General features: G+C 35.3%; 1 protein-coding gene across 4 annotated transcripts in view; it reads left to right on the forward strand.

Annotated features, from left to right (window-relative positions):
- The window catches only part of CDH10 (cadherin 10), a 159,436-nt gene that overhangs the window by 123,336 nt on the left and 8,788 nt on the right, over window positions 1-27,312 (forward strand). For 3 of the 4 annotated variants that reach the window (XM_009449368.5, XM_009449369.5, XM_016953500.4), the window contains 4 exons: window positions 11,278-11,465; window positions 12,977-13,230; window positions 17,554-17,690; window positions 24,271-24,392. In XM_009449368.5, the coding sequence (XP_009447643.1) occupies window positions 11,278-11,465; window positions 12,977-13,230; window positions 17,554-17,690; window positions 24,271-24,392 (701 nt within the window). The remainder of the gene's footprint in view (window positions 1-11,277; window positions 11,466-12,976; window positions 13,231-17,553; window positions 17,691-24,270; window positions 24,393-27,312) is intronic. The other variant, XM_063811374.1, reaches the window with a different exon arrangement.

Consider the following 27,312-nt stretch of genomic DNA (forward strand, 5'->3'; position numbering starts at 1 on the left):
TTTATTTCCTAAGTAATTATTTTCAACTGATGAATCTTTTAGATCTTTTTTAGCAGGGTTATGTTTTCCAAGATATTACAGGCTTGTGTTTTTGATGTGTTGTGTGGGCAGCTGCTGAAAATTTGTTAGTGAGCAGCCCTATAGCATTTGCTTCAATTTGGCAGACCTGAAGATGCAATCTTAGAGCCCTCAGTATTCTGGTTCCAGCACAGGCTGGCTAATCTTCATAGTCAGGAACGCCTGTCATCCCAGACTTTTTTATTTTATTTTATTTTATTTTACTTTCTTGCTTTGGATTCGAACTTTCTGGATCTCATGCATTCCTAAAACTTGATTTAGTCCCTTATGTTCCTAGAACGCTTTCTTTACTAGGTTCCTTGAAAAGATCCAAAGGGACTATGCCGAATCTAAAACCATCTTCATTGAGTTATCACACTTAATTAATGTGGTGGTTAAAGTGAGCATTCAAGGTTCAAAATAATGTTACCATAGAATTTTGATAATATTGTTCAATAATTTGTGGGATCAGGAGTTGCTGTTGAAATGTCAGTGACATTTTAATCTTTTTTTTAACACTCACAATTACATATTAGTTTTTTGTTTTGTTTTGTTTTGTTTTTTTTTTTTTGGTTTGTTTTTGGGACAGAGTCTCGCTCTGTAGCCCACTGGAGTGCAGTGGCACAATTGCGGCTCACTGCAACTCCTGCCTCCTGGGTTCAAATGATTCTCCTGTCTCAGCTTCCTGAGTAGCTGGGACTACAGGCGCCTGCCACCATACCAGGCTAATTTTTGTATTTTTAGTAGAGACGGGGTTTCACCATATTGGCCAGGCTGGTCTCAAACTCCTGACCTTGTGATCCGCCCGCCTCAGCCTCCCAAAGTGCTGGGATTATAGGCGTGAGCCACCTGGCACGGCCTACTTAGCAGTTGTTAAATACATTTACATCCTTCCTTTTTTCCTCCAGCTCATTTATTTTCTTGTTGGATGATGTTAATCTTTTTAACCCATCCATTATTTTCTTAACTTCAATGATTATGTTTTTAATATTCAGTTATGTTTAGTTTAATAGTTTGGTTTAATATCAAATATGCTGAGTTATTTTTTAGAGTTATAGTCTAGTCATGTTTTTATGCTAACTTTTAATTTTTTTTTCTTTTTTTTGAGACAGAGTTTCACTCTTGTTGCCCAGGCTCGAGTGCAATGGCACTATCTCAGCTCACCGCAACCTCCGCCTCCCAGGTTCAAGCGATTCTCTTCTCCTCCCTCAGCCTTCCGAGTAGCTGGGATTACAGGCATGTGCTACCGTGCCCAGCTAATTTTGTAAGGAGGTTTCTCCATGTTAGTCAGGCATGCAAGCATGCACCACCACGCCCGGCTAATTTTGCATTTTTAGTAAAGACAGAGTTTCTCCATGTTGGTCAGGCTGGTCTCAAACTCCTGACCTCAGGTGATCCGCCCACCTCGGCCTCTCAGAGTGCTGGGATTATAGGCATGAGCCACCACACCCGGCCAACTTTTACTTCTTTAAACATATTTAACGTGAGTTTGTATATGGACTGTTCTGCATCTGATGACTGCAACATTAGCCATTTTGTTGATCGGATTCAGCTAGTGGTTGTTTTGTTTTGGGGGTGTTTTGTATGTTTGAGTTTTTGTTGCTTTTCTGTTTTTTGTTTTCCTGTTAAATCTTATATAGCAGAGCTGTGTTTGCTTCTGTTGAGTGCCAGGAATGCTACCCATACTTTAAATTCTCAACTTGAAAATTATTTGTGGCCGGGCACGGTGGCTCATGCCTGTAATCCCTGTGCTTTGGGAGGCCGAATCCAGTGGATCACCTGAGGTCAGGAGCCTAGCCAATATGATGAAACCCCATTTCTACTAAAAATACAAAAAAAAAAAAAAATTTGCCGAGTGAAATGGCACACGCCTGTAATCCCAGCTATTTGGGAGACTGAGATGGGAGAATTGCTTGAACCTGGGAGGTGGTGGCTGCAGCAAGCTGAGATGGCTCCACTGCACTCCAGCCTGGATGACAGAGTGAGATGCCATCTCAAAAAAAACAACAACAAAAAAAGTGATTTGTGTTGTATATGTGTTTGTTTGTTTTAAATTTTCTAGTCGTATTTAATAAATACAAAAGACTATAAGTAGCACCACCTGAAAAATTACATTACAAAGATTTTAAGAATACTTTACATGTACATACATCATCCTCTCTTTTTAGATAGTCCAGAGTTAATTACCGTGTGATAGTATCTGATCATTGAGACTGATAGATACAGAAAGGGACGGAGTTGGGGAGGTGTATGTGTATATAACTGTGTGTATATATATTCATAGTAGAATGTATGTATTCTTAAAAAATATATTGACCTCTTCTTGTTTGAGGTTTATAAAGATAGTATCACACTATACATCATTTTCTGAAACTTGCTTTTTTTCACTCAGTAATATGTTCCCAAGATTTACCCATATTTTTCCATATAAGTATAGCTCACATTTTTTGCTTTTGTATTACGTTGAGATGTGTGATTATACAATGATTTATTCATCTGTTCTCATGCTGTTTGACACTTTGGTTTACTTCCTTTTTTTCATTTTACAAACAATAATTCTGTATGACCTATGTCTACATATATGTCAAATTACTGACCTCCAGTACCGCAGAATTTGAGCTTATTTGGAAATAGAGAAAATAGTTTAAAATGAGGTTATTAGAGTTAAAGCCGTAATCCAATATGAATGGTATATTTATGAAAAGGAGCAATTAAGACACAGAAATAGGGGAGGCCAAGTGAACACACAGGGGGGAGATGGTATGCAATGGTAGTGATACAGCTACAAGCTGGGGGGCACCAAGACTTTCTAGCAAATTCCAGTAGCAAGCAGCAAGGGAAGATTCTCTAAGAGTATGTCCTAATCAGACTTGTATCCTCCAGAACTTTCAGACAGTATGTTTCTACAGTTATTGGCCACCTAGTTTTTGTTACTATGTTACAGCAGCTCTAGGGAATTACATTTCCCAAAGTCATTGTGTCAAATATAACATCCATCAATTCTACTTAATAGTTTCTATTCTACCACATACTTTTAACACTTGGGATTGTCAGACTTAACTTTTATTAATTTCATAAGTATAAAATGGTATCACATCTTGGCTTTAATTTGCATTTGCCTGGTTTAATTTTAGGATAGTTGTCTCTGTTTATTGATCTTTCATGTTTCCTCCACTGTAAATTGTTTTCTGTCAACATCCTTGACTAATTTCTCTACTAGGTTATTCTGCCTTTTCTTAGGGATCTTTAAACATACTGTATTTGTAAGTATGTGTGCTGAAACTATCTTCTTCTCTTTATTTGTAAAATGATTAACTTTCTGCACATTGTCTTTATTTTATAGAAGGTTTTAGTTTGAGTATAGACTGATTTATCAACCTTTTTAAATTTTGTTTTGCTGTTTTAGAAATCCCTTTCTAACTGAAGATCATTAAAATATTGATCTATATTGTTTTATAAACTAAACTTTTGCTAAAAATTATTTTATAAATTTAGGATTGCTGGTGAAAACCAAAAAAGATGCAGACTGAGAATTTTTAACTCAAATTTTGCATGTGGGCTGGGCACAGTAGCTCATGCCTGTAATACCAGCATTTTGGGAGGCTGAGGCAGGTGGATCTCTTGAGGCCAGGAATTTGAGACCAGCCTGGGTAACATGGCAAAAACCTATCTATACTAAAAATACAAAAATTAGCCAGGCATAGTGGTGCACAACTGTAATCCCAGCTACTCAGGAGGCTGACACGTGAGAATCACTTGAACCCAGGAGGTGGAGGTTGCAGTGAGCCAAGATCGCACCACTGCAGTCCAGCCTGGGTGACCAAGCAAGACTCTGTCTCAAAAAAAAAAAAAAAAAAAAAAAAAGTGCACATGTCAAAAAATCAAAATTAGTCCCTTGCAAGATAAACTTAGAAATTACCATCTCACTGTAATCCTTGTCTGATGTAGGTCAAAGCTGCCTTTTGCAATAAAATAACTTTATTAATATACAGATATGACTTAATATTTTTGAGTGCAAGCATTATGTTGAGACATGCAGAGAACAGGGAAAAAAACATGATATTCATTGAAAGGGGAGATCTTGTGATCTTCGAGGCAGGAAAACCTGCAACATTGTGGCAGGGCTGAATTTGCCCTCAGTGGAAAATTTCAAAAGTTTATTTTTACTAAAGATGGTGAATAAGGTATTCCATTAAAATATTAAAGATTTATTAGCTTGGTAAAACTGTCCATTATATATCCACATATGTATATATACACTCATATATTTACGTGTATTTATGTATATGCATGTATATATAAATATATTTATGTGTGTGCATATATATATGTGAATATGTGTATATGTGTATATATATGTGTGTGTATATATATCTGTCTCTGTCTCTAACATGCGTTTGATGTGTTGTTCTATATTTTAGGGTAACTAATGCCATCATTTTTCATTCCTTTTTGGCTTTATGAGCTAAATGTTTACAACTATACTCTCACTGAGCTATATAATAAACGTTTCAGAGATATTAATGTGCCTCACTTTTGCAAAAGACACTTGAGAGAAAAAGATATGTGGAAAAGCAGCCAGGAAACGTCCTCTTAGTTAGGACAAGCATAGAGGTTTTCTTGTCTGTACACAGAATCTCCCTCAAGTAATTTTAGACTGCTTTGTGATCCTTCATCCCAATCCATTGTGGATACCACAGTGTCACCCTCTCCCCTAGCAGTTAAAGCTGTCTGTGTCTGTAAAAATAGATATTACCAGGGTTATCTGAGCCTACACTATGAAATCTAAAATGTTGTCAAGGGTGGCTTACATCTGGATCGCCCTTAAACCTAGTGCAAATCTCGTTAGGTTTAGTTTGTTGTGGAGTCTATCTGCGGCTTCGGTAAATAACCTTGTAGATAACCTAGATTTTGGTCTATCCCCTCCTTGCTTCAAGAGGCCATAAAAATAAAGATAAATGTTGTGAAAATGGCAAATATCCCCAGGCCAAAAAAACTTTTAGCTTTTCACTTACTTCTCTAGGCTCTCATTTCCCTTCAATTTGGACTTGAGTTTTTTTTACTACCTTCATGCAACTATCTTTATCTTTACATATAATCCACAAATATTAATTGTTTGTCACTAAGATATTGAACTGAATTATTTAGCTTGCATTGTCAAAAAACAAATATGATTCAATGTATTTTAATCACCTGAATTATTATTCTCCTATTGATTATCAAATTTTCTAAATGTTGGGCAGTGGAGGCAACAGTTGGTTTCTTTGTATGTTTCTGTGATCCCATTAATCTTTGATATCTCACTTAATTTTGGTCTCAAGAAGAAATCCTATTCCCACGTTCCCTTCAATTCTTCAGACTTAGAAACAGCAAATCTCTAAGAAAATTTAGTTTATATCAATGTGAAAACAGTGGTATTACTGACCAGTGTTTGGGCATTAGAATTGTGTTTCACGCCAAGAAATGAAATTGTAGACCTTTTTGAGCAATAATGATTAAACAAAAATGTGCAACTACTTTACAAATATAAATTTACAAAAAGCATGCATAATCAGTTCTAATGTTATAGTGTTTCTATGTAAATACTTTCATTTTATTCTTGTAGAGAATTTTTTCTTTTGCTGAAAAGTCTTAAATACTAATATTAAAAATCATAGATTTCAAAATTCCTTTTCAAGGATGCAGATATGTTGATTTCTAAAATGAAAGTCAATTAACATGTTAACAATAACTTGCTGTTATTTAGATTTTTATATTCAATACATAATTAGATTTATTTCAAATACAAATTACTTTCATGTACATATTTTGACATATTTACACATTATGAAGCAAGAGTTATATATTTTTTTAATTTTTAATACTGTACTATATGAAACAATTATGGTTCTTTCTCAAGCAGAAGCAACCAGGCATATATGGAAACTTGTTTGATTTGAGGGCTTAGGCACAAAAAATATAAGATGAACTTGGAACATTCTGTGATGCCAGAAATTAAGGAAACTTGCTGAAGGAATGATGAAGACATGTTGAAAGGCACCAGAGCCAACCTAAAAAAATCATCCAATGGCTGAATCTAGAAGGATTTGCAGAAAACAATAAATAACCATATTATTAGATTCTAATAAATAATATAAAATAAAATAAATGTTTTTGAATCTATACTGATCTAAATAAATAAAAGCATAAGTAAAAATAAATGAGAGAGAAGGGGCAGCTTTTCCTTGTAGAAGAATTTCAAATAATAAACGTGGAACTGAATGAAAAAAACTGAAAATCACTATTAGTAAATGGCGGTATTAATTGTTGCCAGCAAGATCACTGATTGATGCTAAAATTAGTGGGCATTTTTTTTTAGGAGAAATGGGATATTTGCATACACTCAAAATATCTTCACCAAGATATATATTAATTATGAAGAAAAAAATGGTAACTTAACAAACGAGAAAACTGGTAGAAACACCTAATTGACTTAAGATCATCAGTCCTAAGACATATTGACATCGGATACTCCCTGCTATGATATAATACACTACGAACAGACTGATTCAGTGATAGTCTTGACAAAAATGCATAACTTTAATCTAATGACAAGAACATATCAGACAGGCCCTCCTTGAAAGAGATTCTGCACAGTAACTTGACAAGTATTCTTTAAAAGTGTCAGGGTCATTGTATTAGTCTGTTTTCATGCTGCTAATAAAGACATACCCAAGACTGGGTAATTTATAAAGGAAAGAGGTTTAATTGACTCACAGTTACGCATGGCTGGGAAGGCCTCATAGTCATGGCGGAAGAGCAAGGGACATCTTACATGGCTGCAGGCAAAAGAGATTGCTCAGGGGAACTCCCCTTTATAAAACCATCAGATCTCATGAGACTTACTCACTCTCACCAGAACAGGATTGGAAAGACCCGCTCCCATGATCCAATTACCTCCCACCAGGTCCCTCCCATGACACGTGGGAATTGTGGGAGCTACAATTCAAGATGAGATTTGGGCAGGGACACAGCCAAACCATATCAGTCATGAAAGACAGAGATTAAAGAATTCTCACAGATTGCAGGAGAGTGAGGAGACATGACAGTCAAATGCAAAGTGAGATCTCCAGAAAAGAATGACTTTAATGGCAAGATGAAATTTGAACAAAGTCAGGAATTTAATTAGTAGTAAAATGATTAGAATAGTGTTTGTAATAAACTAAACTTTACATAAGTGATTGTAAACGGAAACATTTTTAAATGAACTTACTAAATATTATACATTTCCATGTGGTACAGCCTGAATTTTGACCACACTATATGTCTACTGGACTCTTCTTCTCCTGTCTGGTTTTATATCAGGGTAATACCATTCTCATGAATTATGATAGGAGCCCCACTTTTCTTTCTTCAAGAACACTTTGCATAAGACTGGAATTTTCTTTTCCATAAATGTTCCTTGAAAACTGTTTGAGTGAACTCTTTGGATTTGGAAGGGTAGAATATTTTAAATCATACTTGATTTTCTCTTTTGTAGATTTTGGTATATTTTTAATTATTTTTACGAATTTTCCACTAAGGCTAAGTACTCAATTTTATTAGCACATAAGTGTTGGTAATATTTTCTAATTGTCACAATCTTGATACTATCTGTTATTTTTAATTTTATTCTTTTAAAATATTCAGGAATACAAGGATTTGAGTTTATCTTTTCTGTGTTAACCTTTAACTTAATTGTGGCATGGTCAGAATATTTAGTAGAATGTGGTTTATTAAAATGTATTTAAACTTGTGTAATAACTTAGTATTTGGTTAGATTGGATTAAATGTTTCATGCCAGCTCTAAAAGAATCTGTACTCTCTAAATGATTTATTCAAGTTATATATATATCTCAATCTAACCATCCATATATTTGTGTTTGTTTTGTTAAATATTCCTTATATTTAAAATTTTTAATTGAAAACTCATTAATTGAAAAAATATTGTGGCTGCATTTCCTATTTGCTCTAGCTTTGAGAATAGATACTAGTAATAATGAAGATTTTAGCAGAAATCAAATTTTATAAGACTTTATACACCAATTGAAATTAAACACTTAACATCAACAATAAGTGCTTTCATTGGGGCAGTGATATCATTTTTGTATTTTAGAAAGGTCACCTTTGCTAAGGAGTAATAAATTCATTTATTGAAGTGCCACTTGTATAAAATTTAATTTTTTAAAGAGAGTTCTTGCAATCAACAGGTTAGAATTTATGATGTGCTGTGGTAGAATTATAGTGAACTATATTAAAAGAGGATGTGGTTATCAGGCAGAGTTGTGTTGAAAATCTTTCATAAGGAAGGAAAAAATGTTGAGGTAGGAAAAGTTTGTGTGACAAAGCTAAAAGAGACCAAGATAATTGGATAGTATTAATTTGAGAGAAACTGACAGGACAGAGGATCTAAATTATGACGGGTCAGTCTGTGGATATTTTCTTTTAAGTATAATGGGAACAATCAAAGCATTTTGAAACCCTGAGTAAAGCTTGATAATATGAATGTTTTTAAGGGGCAATATGGCTACAATGTGGACTAAGAGTGTGTGTGAATTGATTTGATTTGGCCAAGCATAGGAGCTAGTAGACTAGGTAGGAAGCTTCTATACAATGTACAATACACAAATAATTTATTTTATTGTATAAAATAATATACAAATAATGATATGGTGGCTACTACACTCAGATGAACTCTTAGATAAAAATGCTAAGTGCCTGTTTTCTGTTACATTCTTATGTTCCATACAAATAAGTAAGTAGATAATAGAATGCCTGGTGATGACGGATGATAGGAGAAGTGATTGTGAGCACTACTTTTGATAAGGCTATTTTCAGTTAAGCTATTAGTGAAAGCTCTTGAGGAGGTCCCCATAGAGCAGACAACTGAAGGAAGAGAACAGGGGAGCCATCAGAATATCCAGGGGACAGGTGTTCCAAGAAGAATCAGCAAAGGCAAAGAGAACCAATAAGATGGTAGCAAAGTAATGAGTTGAGAGTTGCTTTCAGTGGTGTGTTACCGGAGATTAAAAAAAATGAAGGATACAGGCTAAGGGACCAACTGCAGTGTGATGGAAACTGAGTTTTAATGATGCCTCTTAGGAAATGACTTCCAACATGTAGCGTATGTATATGCCTGTAGTCATTTGTTAGGGCTGCCACAACAAAGTCTTACAGAATGGGTGGCTTAAACCACACAAATGTATTTTCTCCCAATTCTAGGGACTAGAATCCTGAGAACAAGGTGTCTGCTGGCTCATTTTTTCTGAAGCCTCTCTCCTTGGCTTGGCATAGCCCAACAAACAGTCAGCTTTGAACAGTGCCATTTTCTCAGATTTGGTAAACTGCATTACGATAACATGAGGATAAGGGGAAGGAATTTTATGTGAGAGAAATATAGAAATAGTGATATAGGGGCTGGGCACAGTGGCTCATGCCTGTAATCCCAGCACTTTGGGAGGTTGAGGTGAGAGGATCGCCGGAGGTCAGGAATTCGAGACCAGCCTGACTAATATGGTAAAATCTGGTCTCTACTAAAAATATAAAAATTAGCCTGGTGTGGTGCCAGGTGCCTATAGTCCCATCTACTCAGGAGGCTGAGGCACGAGGATCACTTGAACCCGGGAGGTGAGGGTGCAGTGAGCCAAGATCATGTCACTGCACTCCAGCACTCCAGCCTGAGTGACTGAGAATCCATCAAGAAAAAAAAAAGAAAAGAAACAAAGAAAGAAAAGAAAGAGAGAAAGAAAGAAGAAATAGTAATATAGGAAATTAAGTTTTGCCTAGAAAACTTTGAAAAGCCCAGTTTGGTCCATATCTTTCATGGAAGTGACTAAATGCAAAATGATATAGGAGAGACATATTCAGGCAAGACTGTGACAAGCTAAGAGGTCTGGACTTTATTATGTATATTAAGGAGAATTACTTAAGGTTTATGAGCAAGAAGGTGCTATAATCAGAGTGTACTTGAGGTCGATTAATCCATCAGAAATATGTAGTTTATGATCAGGTGCTGAAACATAAATCTCATTAGCAGTAGAGGTTGTTCATGCTGGAAGCACATCTAGGTACACCAAAAACATGAATTTTTGTGTTTCTCTGGAATGAAGGGGAGTTTGTCAGTATTGAGTGTTTTCACTCTGACACTGTGAAGGGCATCTTTATATTTTTTCCACAGACTGTCCTTTGTTCCTGCTGTCACAAGTAGAAATAGGATTCCTACCCATTATGGCTGATTTCATTGGATTTTGTAATGTTCTGCCATGCAGTTGAAATAAGTATGAGTAGTAAATAACTAAATATAGCATAGTAAAAACAACTACACAGAAACATTCAGTGTATGTCCTGTGGTTTGTTGTGATTGTGTAAACACACATAAATACATATGTGCCCTCAAAGCAGATCTATGCAATGAAAAAGTACACGCTTGGTTGGTGCGTGGCTTGCATCTCTAATCCCAACTATCCCAGAGATTAAGATGGGAAGATAGCTTGAGCTCAGACCAGCCTGGGCAACATAGCAAGACACCCATCTCAAAAGATAATAAAATAAAATAAAGAGACAACATGCTAATATTTTTTAACTTTTATTTTAGTTTCAGGGGTATATGTGCAGGTTTGTTACATAGGTAAACTTGTGTCACGGGGGTTTGTTGTACAGATATATATTTCATAGACCAGATAATAGGCCTAGTACCCAGCAATTATTGTTTTTCTGTTCCTCTCCCTCCTCCCACCCTCCAGCCTCAAGTAGGCCCCAGTGTCTGTTGTTCCTCTTTGTGTCCATGAGTTCTCATCATTTAGCTCCCATTTATGAGTGATAACATGTGACATTTGATTTTCTGTTCCTGCATTAGTGTGTTAAGGATAATGGCCTCTACCTCTATCCATGTTCCTGCGAAAGATATGAACTCATTTCTTTTTATGAACATACTCATTTTTAAACCAGAATTTGTCCTACTGTTAGGATTTGTTTCTTACTATTCATAGTATGCGCAGACAAAAGCCCCGGAAGTTCCTAGACCTTAATGTTATCCATATTATGTGTATTCATCATTTGTCAACATCTGATTTAGAGTTTAAGATCTATTATATTGCGTCATACATGTTTTGCTTTTGGCTATTCTATTGAGAAATCTCTCTCTCTCTCTCTCTCTCTCTCTCTCTCTCTCTGTCTCTCTCTTCTTTTCTTTATACTTTACAGACACTATTCATCTTCGAGTTCTTGAATCCTCCCCAGTTGGCACAGCCATTGGAAGTGTCAAAGCAACTGATGCTGACACTGGGAAAAATGCTGAAGTAGAATACCGAATTATTGATGGTGACGGTACTGATATGTTTGACATCGTGACTGAGAAGGACACACAGGAAGGCATCATAACTGTGAAAAAGGTGCACAGCATCCATATAAATAAGCATCTGTGTGTTTCAGGAGTAGGGATTGCATTATATACTCTTCGATCATGAATGATCCATTGGGAAATACTACTCTAATTTTCCAACAATGTAATTTATACTGTGCATACATAAGAAAGACATAAAGCCAAAGAGCTCCTTGAAAATTTTGACCACATGTTTTGGTTGATTGAGACAGGAAACCTGAAACTTTAGAAAATATAAAAGGCAAGTTAATATATGTGTGATCATATTTCTAAGCCACATTAATAAAAGCCCATCATAATCACATTGTTTTATTTTAAATTGTGTAGTTAATACCTAATAATGGCAATATATCATCCCAGTTGGAGGTATAAAAAGTCCAATGCCATCTATCCAGATGATGAAGCAATAATTAGAGTTACTAATAGAAGAGACAGCATGGATTGGAACATAATTTAATTGTTCACATTTTCCCTTCTGCTATATAAATTAAACTTTTCTGCTAACATATGCTCAGTGATACAATCTAAAGGTAACCTGTTTGTTATTGTAGCATAAGTGCCATCATTATGAGAAAAAAATAAGGCACATTAAACTTTAGGTCCTAATGAAATGCCATACATAGAGTAACTACACAAGCATTAGTTAATAATTAAACTATCCTGAGATACTTTTGCAAGGTACAAAGTACAAAACCAACTGTTATTAAATGGACAGTGACTAGCAAATGGGAAAGCAGCTGTCTTGTCATTTTTCAGACCAGACAGCAGCAGTAATACAAATAGAATCTTGTTCTTTTTGAAACAAAAATAAAAGGTCGAGGGAATCTGAACTAATAATATCATTTATCTGTTAACAAAACATACATTTCAGAATAGGTGGGATAGAAAATAGTTGATTTTATACTTCTAACAGTTAAACTATATGAATATTTAAGGCATTTTGTTTCAACATGTAACCTATTTACCAAATTACTATCAATTTTTTCTTATTAGAAAAACAGAAGGTTTTTCTTATCTTGAATATTGGACATAACTTGAAAGTTGTATATTAGTCTCCAAGATTTCATAATGTTTTTATAATATCATAAGCCCATTACATTGAATGGAAACATCACAGCATAGATGTAAAAAGATCACTGCATGTATTTACTTAGAAAAATTTAGCAGTAGCTAACACCTTTGCACGTGCACATTCACACGCAAACACATGCAACATCCATTAGCCAATTTTTTATAATGGTACCACCTTTAAAATAGGTTTCCGCTTCCATCCCAATTTTTCCAAGATTTAAAGTCTCAATTTCCTATGTTCCGAAGTTTTACTAATTGAATGCATAAAAAGTAAAAGTTGAATTGTAAATGAAACATGAAGATTATATTATTTGTGTCAGTCTTTTTTATTTATAATTAATGAACTATGTAAGAGAACTCAACCACAACTTAAAAATCATATTGTAACTGGGTGGGAGCATATCATCCAATTTCCCTCACTCTAATTTGATGATTTATTTTTTTATACAGCCACTCGACTATGAGAGCCGAAGACTTTATACTCTGAAAGTTGAAGCAGAAAACACCCATGTAGATCCCCGTTTTTATTACCTAGGACCATTTAAAGATACTACCATAGTGAAAATCTCTATAGAAGATGTGGATGAACCTCCTGTTTTTAGTAGGTCCTCCTATCTGTTTGAAGTTCATGAAGATATTGAAGTGGGCACAATCATTGGTACTGTAATGGCAAGGGACCCAGATTCTATTTCCAGCCCCATTAGGTAAGTGTGCCTTTTAAAAATGAAAACAGCCGGGCTCGGTGGCTCACGCCTGTAATCCCAGCACTTTGGGAGGCCGAGGCGGGTGGATCACGAGGTCAGGAGTTCGAGACCAGCCTGGCCAACATGGTGAAACCCCGTCTCTACTAAAGATACAAAAAATTAGCCGGTCTTGGTGGCACGTGCCTGTAATCCCAGCTACTCGGGAGGCTGAGGCAGGAGAATCACTTGAACCCGGGAGGCGGAGGTTGCAGTGAGCCAAGATCGTGCCATTGCATTCCAGCCTGGGCGACAGAGATGAATCTGTCTCAAAAAAAAAAAAAAAAAAAGGAAAAAGGAAAACAAAATGTTGTTTAAAATGAAAAAAAAAGCAGTTGAAATACATATACAGATCAAGAAATTCTATTTAAAACATTTAATGCGATGAAAGATACAAGAGTCGTTCCATAAGTTGTATACAAATATGGTGAGCACAGGCATTTCTAGTAAATTGCCTCTGAATGTTTTTGGGGCAGGGCATGCACAAGCTTCATGGTTTTCTTATTTTCATCATGCCCTTTAGACTGAAACCTTGCTTGTTACACCTGCCTGTCTCCTTACGGTGTTCATTGTTCTGATCCCTAGTACAGATCCAGGGTGCTATGTCAACTCTGCGTTTACATGCAACCAAACTACTTTATTTGTGCTTTCAAGTTATTAAATAAAATGTAAGGTTGAATGAGAGAAGTTTTAAAGTTATAAAGTAGGCTGGATGTGCTGGTTCACACCTGTAATCTCAGCACTTTGGGAAGCCATGTTGGACATATTGCTTAAGCTCAGGGGTTCGAAACTAGCCTGGGGAACATACTGAGACCCTGTCTCTATAAAAAATTTAAAAATTAGCCGGGCATGGTGGTGCACACTTATAGTCCCATCTACTCAGGAGGTTAAGACAGGAGGATCACTTGAGCCCAGGAGGTCAAGGCTGCCATGACCTTCATTCACACCACTGCTCTCCAGTGACAAAGCAACACCCTGTCTTTGTAAAAAAAGAAAAAAGTAATTGCAATGCTGCAATGTGGGTTATATTATGATTTTAGAAACTCCCCTAATGCACAGCCATCAAAGTTGAGAGGATTCTGCTTTATTTATTTATTCTGCCTTTTTCAAAAAATATGAGAACATTCTAGAAAGATGAGTCTTTTCAATTCTTGTTTTCCTTCTTATGACAGCTTAAAAACAGATGAGATGTAATAAACTGAAAATGAAAAATAATCAATGTTTCAATGACACTTGTTCTATTACTTTAAAGAAATACACATATTGACATATACTATTCAGCATGAAAATGAACACTTACTATAATCCATTAATCCATTTCGTATTTTGGATTTCATTTGTTTTCTAAATCTCTGCAGGCTAATTTTCCTTGCTCATTTTCTATGTGAACCAGTCAAGTATGAGTGCAGATGGTTATTGTTCACTTTCTGAGTGCACTCTTATCTTTCTCCTACATATGCCACAGCACATGCAGGAAACTTCTAATTTTATATGCCATATGACTTCAACCAGTTAAAAATTCTATAGGGTCTGCGATATCTTCAAGTGAAATCATGTATTTTATGAATACCTATGTTACTTTTTATTTCTATAATTTCACATAAATATGTTTTCTTATATTCACACACAGCATCACAGGTTACATATTGGCAGAAGAAACCTGTACATGCCAGCATGATTTTCCCATAAATGCCTCTTCCCCAATTCATTTACCAACATCTGTATTGCTGCATTCCTTGTATTTTTTTTTCTTTTTCCTTTGAAAGTTTTATATAGCCAATACACAGGCCTAATTTTCTTCATTAAATATTTACCAAGCATTTTCTTGGTAGAGATTCTAAGGTTTAGCAGGCTGTCTTCTGTGTTTCAGATTTTAAAATAGACTTTACAAAATAAAATATAATATTGTTATCTAAATGTATATCAAGTGGCATACTTAAATTGTAATACCAAGATATTTCTCCACACAATGAAATAGAATTTAAATCCTCCTATGGACATATAATTATTGTATGTCAAAATATATCTGTGGATATTTAAAATAAAATAGTTAATGAGGATGCAAGTCTAAAGACTAGGAGGAAAGAATCATCTTGTGTATATTATTATACATATTATATTCCTATTATGTATATTATATTATGTATATGTATATTATACTCTTAGGTATAATATTATACATATTATAGCAAAAATAATAGCTCCCTTGCTTATCAATGACTGAGGGTATGCCATTAAGTTGCTGTATACTTTGACTTTATACTAATTTGATGTAGAAAATTTAATGAAAATTCTTGGATGTCACTCTTTGGTTAGAATATATATATTAAAAAAATAGAATAGCCTTACTAATGCAATATGTTGTTCGGGGAAGGATCATACTTGACATGCTATAAATTGTGTCATATCTTGTAAATGTTAATACAGTAATCAAAGGGATTTTCTTAAAATGTGTGTTCTGGAAATTATTTTAGAAAGGAAAATGAAAGTTAACACACATAACTTTCCAATGCAGAATTGCAAACTATATACTTTGAATCATATTTGAAAAAGAGCTGTGATCTCTGTGTATCTGCAAGATAATGCCACATAATGTTCAAAATTTTGTCATTACTTCTTCATTCTGAACTACAAGAAGTAATTCAGAAAGAACACACATGAAATGGATTTAGCAAAATCAGTGATGCATGACAGCAGATGCTTTTATTGATTTATATTTTTCAACTTTATGTCATATTTCTACAGAAGTAAGGAACCTTATTATTTGCCAAAATGCCAATTAATTAGGTCATTCTTTCTTTCATTTAACAAATATTTGTGGATCACCATATCAGATATTAACATGTTTCTCAAGGAGTTCTTAGTCTGTTAGAAAAGAAGACTCAGGATGAGAATCAAATAATACTCATTGAGTGACTAGTAGAGTTTGAGGCTTGGTGTTTTCATGTTTTATTGTCTGTTTGAGATGTGAGATGAAATTCATTCCTAATACAATGTGGTAAATGGAAAGATGGTGGTAAAGTCTGCTTTATGAGTGAAGGAGACAAATGCTTCCACTTTACATCATCATGAGAGGCTACAGGGAAGAGGTGAAATTTATGTTAGATCTTTCGGTAATAAAATAATTATTCCAAGTGGAGAGACACAATGATTTTCTTAATATATGAATGTTAGATATGTAGTTTGATAAAGATAATGGGATCTATTTAAACTACATCAACCAGAATGTTAATCTAGTTTTAGGCTTTAAAATCATGCCCAGCACACCATGCTGGCAATCAAGTTGCAGGACAGTTTGCTGTTGTTTTTCAAATGCATATAGACTTTATTTGATACAGATATATTAAAAACACAGATATATTAAAAACTCTTATCCCAAACTACTTTTCTTTTCTTTTCCTTTTTTTTTTTTTTTTTTTTTTTTGACGGAGTCTTGCTGTGTTTCCCAGGCGGAGTGCAGTGGCATGCAATCTTGGCTCACTGCAACCTCCGCCTCTGGGTTCAAGCAATTCTCCTGCTTCATCCTTCTGAGTAGCTGGGACTACAGGCACGTGCCACCACACCCAGCTAATTTTTGTATTTTTAATAGAGACGAAATTTCACCATATCGGTCAGGCTGCTCTTGAACTCCTGACCTCATGATCCTCCCGCCTGGGCCTCCCAAGGTGCTGGGATTACAGGCGTGAGCCCCTGTGCCCGGCCATCCAGACTTTTCTATTTTTAAAATATCTCAAGTTAAAAGCAATATGTGTAATAATGATACACATGGCTAGGAAACTGAAGCTACGTGGGTGTTATATCATGAAGCTGCTAAACACCATAATAAGTTGATAGTCTATTACTTTGATGAAACTAACATTGTCTCCAATTTTCTAAGAACAACACATAGCTTCTGGGAATAATCTTTTGCAATAAATCTTTGTATTATTCTTCAGCAGAACTTCCAATAACTAAATAAAGTCAGTTGGCAATATAACTGTCTGTAATTCCAACTGTTTTGTGACCAAATATATCAAAGTCAGTTGAATGAATATGACAATAGACAATAATTTAAATAACACAAGGATTCAGAAGAATAGCATTGAAATGCAGAGCAGTGCCAATTTATGCCTTGAGGAGAATGTGTGTGTGCAACTAGGAAAAGTCATTCAAACAATCTACATTCCAGATAAGCACTGTGTTCTTTCATGTAATTATCAGTGATATGTGTGGGTTTGCATTTCACTATTTTTTCCTGCAAACTATTAATAATGCTGCCATGTATTTTTTCTTGCCCTCCATGTTCAGATTTTCCTTGGATCGCCATACTGACCTTGACAGAATCTTTAACATTCATTCAGGAAATGGATCTCTTTATACATCAAAACCTCTTGACCGTGAACTATCTCAGTGGCATAATCTTACTGTTATTGCTGCTGAAATCAGTAAGATGAATTTTATGTATCTAACATATATCTAGATATGTTTATGTTTATATATTTTATGTAGTTTAACATATTTTATAGGTTTTATTTTACATTAAAAATAATTCATTGTCATTGGACAGATGAATTTTAATTTTCTCAGCACTTACACTTTTTTTCAATATTTCCTACATCAATACATAGAGGGATACCTATACATATTGGTAGAAGATGCAAAAATTTTATTTCTGCCTTCTTGGGAGTTTTTGGCTGAGCCTCATAATAACATTGACATAAAACAGATTAACAGGCCGGGCACGGTGGCTCACGCCTGTAATCCCAGCACTTTGGGAGGCTGAGGTGGGCGGATCACGAGGTCAGGAGATCCAGACCATCCTGGCTAACACAGTGAAACCCCGTCTCTACTACTAAAATACAAAAAATTAGCCAGGCATGGTGGCGGGTGCCTGTAGTCCCAGCTACTCAGGAGGCTGAGGCAGGAGAATGGCGTGAACCCGGGAGGCCGAGGTTGCAGTGAGCTGAGATCACGCCACTGCACTCCAGCCCAGGCGACAGAGCGAGACTCCATCTGAAAAAAAAAAAAAAAAAACAGATTAATAGGAGAAAAGCATTTAATATAAATTTTACATGACACAGGAGCTCTCATAAAGAAAGACCCAATGAAGTGGCAAAACTGCAATGTTTTTATACTAGGATGACAAAGGCAATAGTGAAAAAGTAATTAAATGTATATGGAGAGCATAAATGAAGATAAAAATTTGTTAACAAAATCTGAATCATTTGTATGGCATTTTCTTGGCCTCACTTCCCATTTTTGATGATAAGAATGTTACTTTTCTTCTGGTATAGAGAGGACATCTTCTATATGGGGGTTTTATCTCCTGCTTTCAGGAAGAAAAGGGGAGGAGCAGAGCACCCTTCTTACATCTGCTGCTTTTCGTTTTTTTTTTTTTGAGTACCTTTAACTCAAAATAATCTTTATGCCAAAATGGCATATTTTGCCACCTTTCCATATATATAAATGTATATTTAATATTAACTAATAAAAATGAGCTTGAATTATAGACTAAAGATATTATCATTTGTGGAAAAATTAAAAATATTAAATTTGTCACTTGCACACTAATAATTAGGATCTATGCTAAATGCTGGTTGCATATGATACCATTTAATCTTATGAACAAGCCTGTAGGTAGATATTACTACTTCTCTTTTACAGATGAGGAATCCCAGGAATATATTGTTAATCAGAGTTCACATTTAATCATATATGCCAGGTGTCATTCTAAAAAAAAGAATTTATTTTCTTCTAATATTTTTATTAACCTCATTTAACAGAGAAGGTACTAAGGCTCTGGGAACTTCAGTAACTAGTCCAAAGTTATAATGTCAGAGGTAGCACAACTGAGATTTGAAACCATGTCATTTCTAGATTCATTACTTGATTCCATAGCTAATTTACAAAATTTTATTCACTAAAACCTGATGGATTCAAACCACATTTGTCTCTAGTAATGAAAGTTCTTGCCCATACTAGGACAATTCATGGGGCCTATTGTACAATGAAAATGTCAGGTGCTTGTTAAAAGTAAATTAAGAAATGTGAGATGGAGCATTAAAACATGCAAGAGTCTCTTTTAAGGGTAAGGCCCTGTGGAACTGCTTGGGTCGCATGCCCATGAAGCCAGCCCTGCCAGCACATGTACATGCAAACCTGTTCAAATTTTCTAATTCCCATGTTGTGATGTATGTGGTGTAGAGCAACTCTTGACCCGTTTTAAAATAAGCATTAATTAGGGACAGAATCGTTTTTAAAAATTAAGCCCATAAATTTTAGATCTGTATTACTAAGCTGAATCCACAAACACGTATCAAGGTCAAGTTATTTATTTGAAGTAACCACTACAGGCTTTGGAAGGCAAAGCATTGGATGGGGCCGAATCACCAACTGTCCCAGAACAATTGAATTAGGCTAGACAGATCATCAGCAATGAACTAAAAGCTTCAGGACAAAGTAATAGATTTAGTGTCTTTCTTACCTCTGCCCCTGAAATACAGATTAATTTCAAATGATCCATTTTTTTCATAGTGAGATATAAATATCTATTTATATCCCCTTGTTCTCTCCATATAATTGCTATATATGGCATATAAAAGCTCAATACCCTGTGGATTTAGCTTTTGATTTTAAGGCTAACTAAATATTTCCAAGTTTTTCTTTTAAGGAAAGCTTTTATTTCTATCTGTATCCACATCCCCATAGTTAGATGTACCTAACATGATCCAATCTGGTCATTTCGGAATCATGATTGTGCTCTCTGATTGATTCAATATCCTTATTCAAGCCTAGTGAACAAGGAATTGCATTTTCCCTTACAGATATTTTGTGAGATTTAACTTCTAAAGCTAGTTGAAGTAATTACAGTTCTGTAAAAAGCTAAGCCAATTACTTCTTTTTTTAAAGGACTGAATCTTTTTTTTGTCCTCAAATAAAATCAATCTGTAGAACAACTGCCAAAAATGCCTACCTGCCAAACCACAAACAGCCAGGATCCCATTATTCTGTTCTGGGCATTAAATGCAACGAGGATGAGAGGGAAACAGCATACAAGGAATTTTTTCTACTAGACTTTAAACACTGACTTTACAGTCAGTGTGTCATACATCACGCCCCGAGCAGGACACAATGACGTTCAAATGTACTTCTTACCAATATGTTTTAAGGCCTTGCTTCTAATCATTTAATTCTACATTCCATACATACAAATATATCACATCATATGGCAGGCACCACTCCAGGTAATTATTTAGTGCATCATATCACGGAATAACTCCTCTTTTTCTTCTTCAAAAATATTTTAAAATGCTATGTGGAAGCCAGGCGCGGTAGCTCACGCCTGTAATCCCAGCACTTTGGGAGGCCAAGGCGGGCGGATCACGAGATCAGGTGATCGAGACCATCCTGGCTAACACCGTGAAACCCCGTCTCTACTAAAAAAGTACAAAAAAATGAGCCGGACGTAGTGGCGGGCACCTGTAGTCCCAGCTTACCGGGAGGCTGAGGTAGGAGAATGGCGTGAACCTGGAGGCGGAGCTTGCGGTGAGTGGAGATTGCGCCACTACACTGCAGCCAGGGCGACAGAGTGAGATTCCCTCTAAAAAAAAAAAAAAAAAGGCCATGTGGAGAATAAAACATCTAAAATTAAGGTCACAATCAATGACTTAATAATAAACTTGGGATTTTAGGGCATATTTGTTATAGAAACCAAAGAGCTCCTCTCACTACATCTGAAAATTTGACTATAATCATTGCAATACATTCTGTGGACAATAGAACTAAGTTTATGACTAAAGAACTCTATTATCCACACCGTAGTTCTTATTCATAGAATTCTTACCCAAAGCAGGTAAAACAGTTATATTTTTTCTAATGTCTGTGATTTCTAGATAATGATTTAAAATTTCTCTGTGTGGAGGCATGAAAAGGCCCGTGGATGCATCGTCATGGCTTCACCTTAGGACATACATTTTAAGATCCTTTATTGCTGATACCTTCTTGCTATAGTAGTGTTTCCCTGAAGAACTTTGAGAGAAACTCAGGTGGTAAATATATGCCAGCTGCTATTCAGTTTGATTCTTCCTTGAAACACTTTATACTCTTATTTATACATAAGCGACAGCATCTGCCAGCAAAAAAGATTAGTGTAAGCACTGTTTTTTGAATAGGTGGCTCCAGGCTCGATGCTTTACAAAGCACATTCATCCCTGTGGATTTAGCTTTTGATTTTAAGAGCCTTGAGTTATTTGTAAAGACCCTGGAGAATCTCTATATTGTGTTAGGGAAGGGGCTGACGACGGAATTTTTTAGTTATGAAAGTTTTGTCTCTCCTGTCTCTGTGGCATCATTAGAAAGTGAATTGTTACCAACAAGGGTTATTTTTATGTCAAGACTTTATATTGAAAGGAAATATTTTGCTTATGTCCACTCACTATATAATTAGGTTAAAGAGCACATTCCAGAAAATATGGAAGAAGCATACCTTCCCACTTTTCTCCATAGCAACAAGTAGATAGCAAAAGGTGCATTTGTAGAGAACCCCATGGCTCTGGGTATTAGCAAATGGTCTGGCATAGAGGAAGCAGAAAATAATGAGATAGCATTTTTCTCCTTTTTTTTTTTTTTTTCCTCCTCTCTCCACTTCTTCTCAAATGCACACCTCTTCAGACTCACTTGAATGGTAGAAAGGCTAATTAATGTATTTTTATTAGGTGAATACTTTATGTGAAGAAAGCATAAGTTTTTAAGTAATATAAGAAAGTGAAGAAGATATAATAATGATAATAAAGATGATGGTAATGATTATAGTCAACGCATATTGTGTCCTGATCATTAAACTGATACTTTCATAAGAAATTTTCACGCATTAACTCCTAATTTTACAAGTAACTGTGAGATTAGAGGTTCTACTTTGATTTATATTGAGTAAACCAAGACATTGAATATGTGGAGTAAATTGGCCAAAGTAACATAACAAATGAGTGGTGAACTTGGCAATCAAAGCAGCAGCTATGTTAGACCCCAGGGCCTGAACGCTAAACCTCGTGGTACACGAACAAGTGGATAATATGCAACAACATATTAGCAAATAAGAAGTTAGAACCTGACGACTGAATCCATGTGGGTTCAGAAGACTGCAGTAAGACTTAAAAGGATTGGTGAAGAAAGGATGCATTTTAAATTTTCTCTTGCAAAAAGTGATAAATACACTTCGATTCTGTCTGCCTTTCTTTATTCTCGCTCAGCCTTGTAAATATATCCCTGCTAAGCAGTCTGTTCTTACATATCATTTTTTAAAGTGCTGATTTTAATATTGGAGTAACATTCAATTATATGGAGAGAACAAGGGGATATAAATTATTTTTAGTAGTAATATACTTCCTATTTGTATGTGACAATATATTTTACCTTTGTATCTGAAAATTATTTAGATTACCTTAAGACGTCAGATACATTTTACAAGGCAAAACGATATCCACAGCCCATGTTGGTTGAGACCATTTAATAAGGTTGCTGCTGTCCCCTAGCTATTCTGCTATTGTTTTGTTTTGTTTTCAGCTAATTATAGTCTTTATTGCATTATATTGCTCTTCAGCTTTACTTTTCCAAAATGTACACAGAAGTTTAACTGTATCCAAAGACTGAGATATTGATATCATAAAATCTGATGAATATAAACTGAATTTAAAATGTAAACATACTCTCAGCTAGCATAAGTGCCTAGAAAAATCTATAATAAGAAAAATGCAATTATAACCAATACAGGGTTGTTACTCAAAGCTAAGCTAAATAAAGTGGTATTTATATTTTTATTAATTTACATATCAAAACAAGTTTGAAAATCCATCTTTTTTTTTTTCTGAGATGGAATCTCATTCTGTCGCCCATGCTGGAATGCAGTGGCACGATCTCAGCTCACTGCAACTTCCGCCTCCTGGGTTCAAGTGATTCTCCTGCCTCAGCCTCCCAAGTAGCTGGGATTACAGGCTCTTGCCACAACACCTGGCTATTTTTTGTATTTTTTAATAGAGATAGGGTTTCACCATGTTGGCCAGGCTGGTCTCGAACTCCTGACCTCAAGTGATGCACCTGCCTCAGTCTCCCAAAATGCTGGGATTACAGCCATGAGCCATCGTGCCCAGCCAGAAATGCATCTCTTTATGTGAGAACTTTGATGCTGTTGATTTCAGCATTTATAGCAAAAGGTATGATTAGTATGCTATTTCTTACTACTGAGCTAATTTGTGACAATAGATTGTAATGCAAAATTGAGCTAGAATGTTGAGATGGTACCAGCAATAACTATATTAATAAAATATTTGAATCTTCATATTTCATCATAAATTTCCCAACTAGTTTGTAAAATAAGTAGCCATATAATAAAATTTTCAAACAGAAATTTGACAGCAGTTGTTGAAATACATTTTGGTGATAAAAGTAGTCACAGACATAGGTTTTATAACAGTTACCACTTATGAGCGAAGGACCTTAGATAAGTTACCAATTTATTTAAAACTATTTCTTCGGGCAACCCGCTCAGGTCCCCTTCCACGCTGTGGAAGCTTTGTTCTTTTGCTCTTCGCAATAAATCTTGCTGCTGCTCAAAAAAACAAAACAAAACAAAAACAAACAAAAAAACTATTTATTCATCCAAAAAAAGTTAAAAATTAAATGATATAATTATAATGAAGTATAACAAGGATTTAATAAGTAAGTGTTCTTATTTTATATATTTGGACAATAAGGACACAAATATAGTGTGAACTCAATTATACTGGCTTGTACTTTTAACATGATTTTCCAAAATAATAATAGTACCCTTGTGCCCAATAATAACTGAATTCATGACTACTTAATTAGGCTCTGCAGTAATTTTCTTTATTGCATTTGCTCATTATGTTAGTAGAATGATTGCAATGCTTATTTGTATGTGAGCACTTCATATCCACAAGATGCCTATATAAATTAAATTTGATGCACAAATTTATCTTCCTAAACAATATTTTTCTTCCCCTTTTCTAGACAATCCCAAAGAGACAACACGCGTGGCTGTTTTTGTGAGAATTTTGGATGTTAATGACAATGCCCCACAGTTTGCTGTGTTCTATGACACTTTTGTATGTGAAAATGCCAGACCAGGGCAGGTAAGCCCCTATGGGATTAAAACTCTGGAAAGATTTTAACTGTATGCAAAATATTTTCTTTTCAAAATCCTGAGAGGAAAGAATACACAGAGATGGAAACACTCATATAGAGTCCCAATATAATTTTTAAAAACCATAACTGATGTTTTTAAAGGTGAAAATATTTTTAAAACCATATACCAGGTTTCATATTTCCTTCGTAAAGTTCTAATGCGTGAATAAAATTTTATTGTTGCCACAAAAGTTGAAGCATAAGAAAAAATAACTACTTTCAAAATTTTCAAAAACAAAGACAAGCAAACCCCTAAGACCGCCTGCTGTGTCATTAAATAAATACTGGTACCTGCTAGAGGGATGAGAGACGAATGCTGTGGAAAACAAGAGACAAATGTATGGGAGCAGCAGAATATTTAATCACTTTTCTGATGTGTGCAGATACGGTTTTGCATCAGGGCAGCAGAATTTCCTCCTTAGACTTACATATTGCATTTCATCATTACAGCAGCATATGAAGTGCTTAATGACTTGGTTTTAGTACTTTAAAACATTTTTTCTGCATCAGCTTTGTTTATAATTCTGTAAGTCTTTTCCTCAGTGGACTCATTTTGTTGATTGAAAAGCTCCAGTGTATGTGGCTGAAAGAGAATGCTCTTAATTGGTTTGAGTGCTATCTTCACAGAAGGAAGCTGCGTGGTATAAATAATAATTGGGAATCAAATGTGTTTTATTTAAAAAAAGGAACCATCACGAAATTGTATTATGTTTTGACATTATTTGATACTCTTTATAAACATCAATGTCATTGTTACATTTTTATGCAAATTATATTGTGGAATAATTCAAATTCTTCCTTTTGAAGATTCTAACAAGAATTCAATAGCCTGTCTGTTGTTTGAATATGGTAAAATTGCTGCAATTTGATTCATTTTTTTAACTTGAAAATGTTATAGAAATGTTTAATTTGGAATATTTAAATGACTTAGTTGCTTCCCACTTACTACTTAATGAAACAGTGCACGCCCCAAAAATACCATTCCAAATCGTCCTCTGCTTGGCAGGCTCAGCATGATATAAGCTGAAGTCTTTTCTCTAAGAGATAAATTACCCACTTTGCTACTGCTGCATACATTGCTCCCTCTATGGTTATTCTATTTGATTTTCAAAAGATATCTTTTCAGAGCACTCAAGTCATTATAAATACTGATTTACAAATGTATTCAAAATATACAAAATAGAAAGTATGTTTGTTTATTTTCCTTCTGTCTATTTTCTTTTTCACTATAACTGGCTCACAACGTCTCCATACCTTTTGGACATTATAAAACAGCTGGCGTATTGAAGGAAAATAATCAAAAGATGATTTCAATAAAAAGGGAATTAGCCTATCTTGACCCACCTGATAGGAAGAGGATGATTAATATTTTTTGTTGAATTGACTGCCTGTGCAATAGCCTCCCATACAGGCAAATTCTAATAAGACCAGTTTGTTAGATGTCACTTTGGTCTCATAGGCTGAAAAATGCCTCGGTTAAACTAAACTGTTATATATTAAGGGATGAGATTCTAGGTTATGACATCCTAGCAGGCAAAATCAAAGTGGTAATTTGATAAAATTCTTGTTCAGAGCGTTTTTAAAATTAATTTGTTAGCTCTGACTCTCCTTCTCCTAGGAAAGCAGAAGAATGTCAGGGTTCCTAGGTGTGCTTTAGTTACTTATGGTATATCTCAGTCCACCCAACACTCCTCTGAATTAACTGCTCTTTAAGAGTAGCACTTAGAACACCGACATGGACAATTATCCATTCATTTGGTTGTGGACAAAATGAGGTGACAAATAAAACTAATGACCATTCCCTGCTCTTGCCTATTTTCTGATCTAAGGGTAGAATTTCTCCTTGGAAATGTTGCAACTTTTAACTGATGTAATATTAGTAGTCCCCTCGTGTGCATGAACTAGGCTGCTTGACCCTTCACGTTTTCCATCTCAGAGAGAGTCAGAGGACCTCAGCAAAAGACAGGACAGAGGGCTAGCTGTTTCTATTTTTCATTCTATCTTGTCTCATTCATGCCTACTCCTGGAGTCAATAAAATATATTTTAAGTAAATAAAATACATTTTAATAATTTTAATCTTCATGGAAAGAATTTAATACCACAGATTTCCCAAGGAAATCTGTATATGCTGCTTATATTTCCCTTCAATAGTATCTAAATGACTTATCAAACCACATGCCAACTAACAACAAATATGAAACCAAATGGCAACTAAGCCTTTAAGAAACCAAAAATATCCCATTACATATTTTCCATAGAAAAAGCTAAAACATATGAAAACTTAACCAGTTTTGTCACTTTAAATATCTTAAAACCCATTCATTGTTCCAGACACCATAATAATATGATCACTGAAGCATTCCTTAAGATTATTTCAGAATAGCCCAGTGAAAATAGAAATCAATTCTATGCTTATTACTTCCCTAACAACTGAAAAGGGTTCAAGGGTGCTTTTTTTTTCTTTTTCTTTCTTTTTTCTTTTTTCTTTTTTTTGGTTTGAGGAAGAGTCTCCCTGTTGCCAGGCTGGAGTGCAGTGAGTGGCGTGATCTCGGCTCACTGCAACCTCCGCCTCCTGGGTTCGGTTCAAGTGATTCTCCTGCCTCGGCCTCCCAAGTAGCTGGGACTGCAGGTGCGCACCACCACGCCTGCCTGATTTTTTGTATTTTAGTAGAGGCAGGGTTTCACCATGTTGGCCAGGATGGTCTCGATTTCCTGACCTTGTGATCCGCCCACCTTGACCTCCCAAAATGCTGAGATTACAGGCGTGAGCCACGGCGCCTGGCCAAAAGGGTGCATTTTACTAGCACAAAGGAAATGTTCTCATTAACGGAAACTCCAAGGCTTCCCATAGAAAAAGCTAAAACATA

The sequence above is a fragment of the Pan troglodytes genome, chromosome 4 (assembly GCF_028858775.2).
Source record: "Pan troglodytes isolate AG18354 chromosome 4, NHGRI_mPanTro3-v2.0_pri, whole genome shotgun sequence".
Taxonomy (NCBI): domain Eukaryota; kingdom Metazoa; phylum Chordata; class Mammalia; order Primates; family Hominidae; genus Pan; species Pan troglodytes.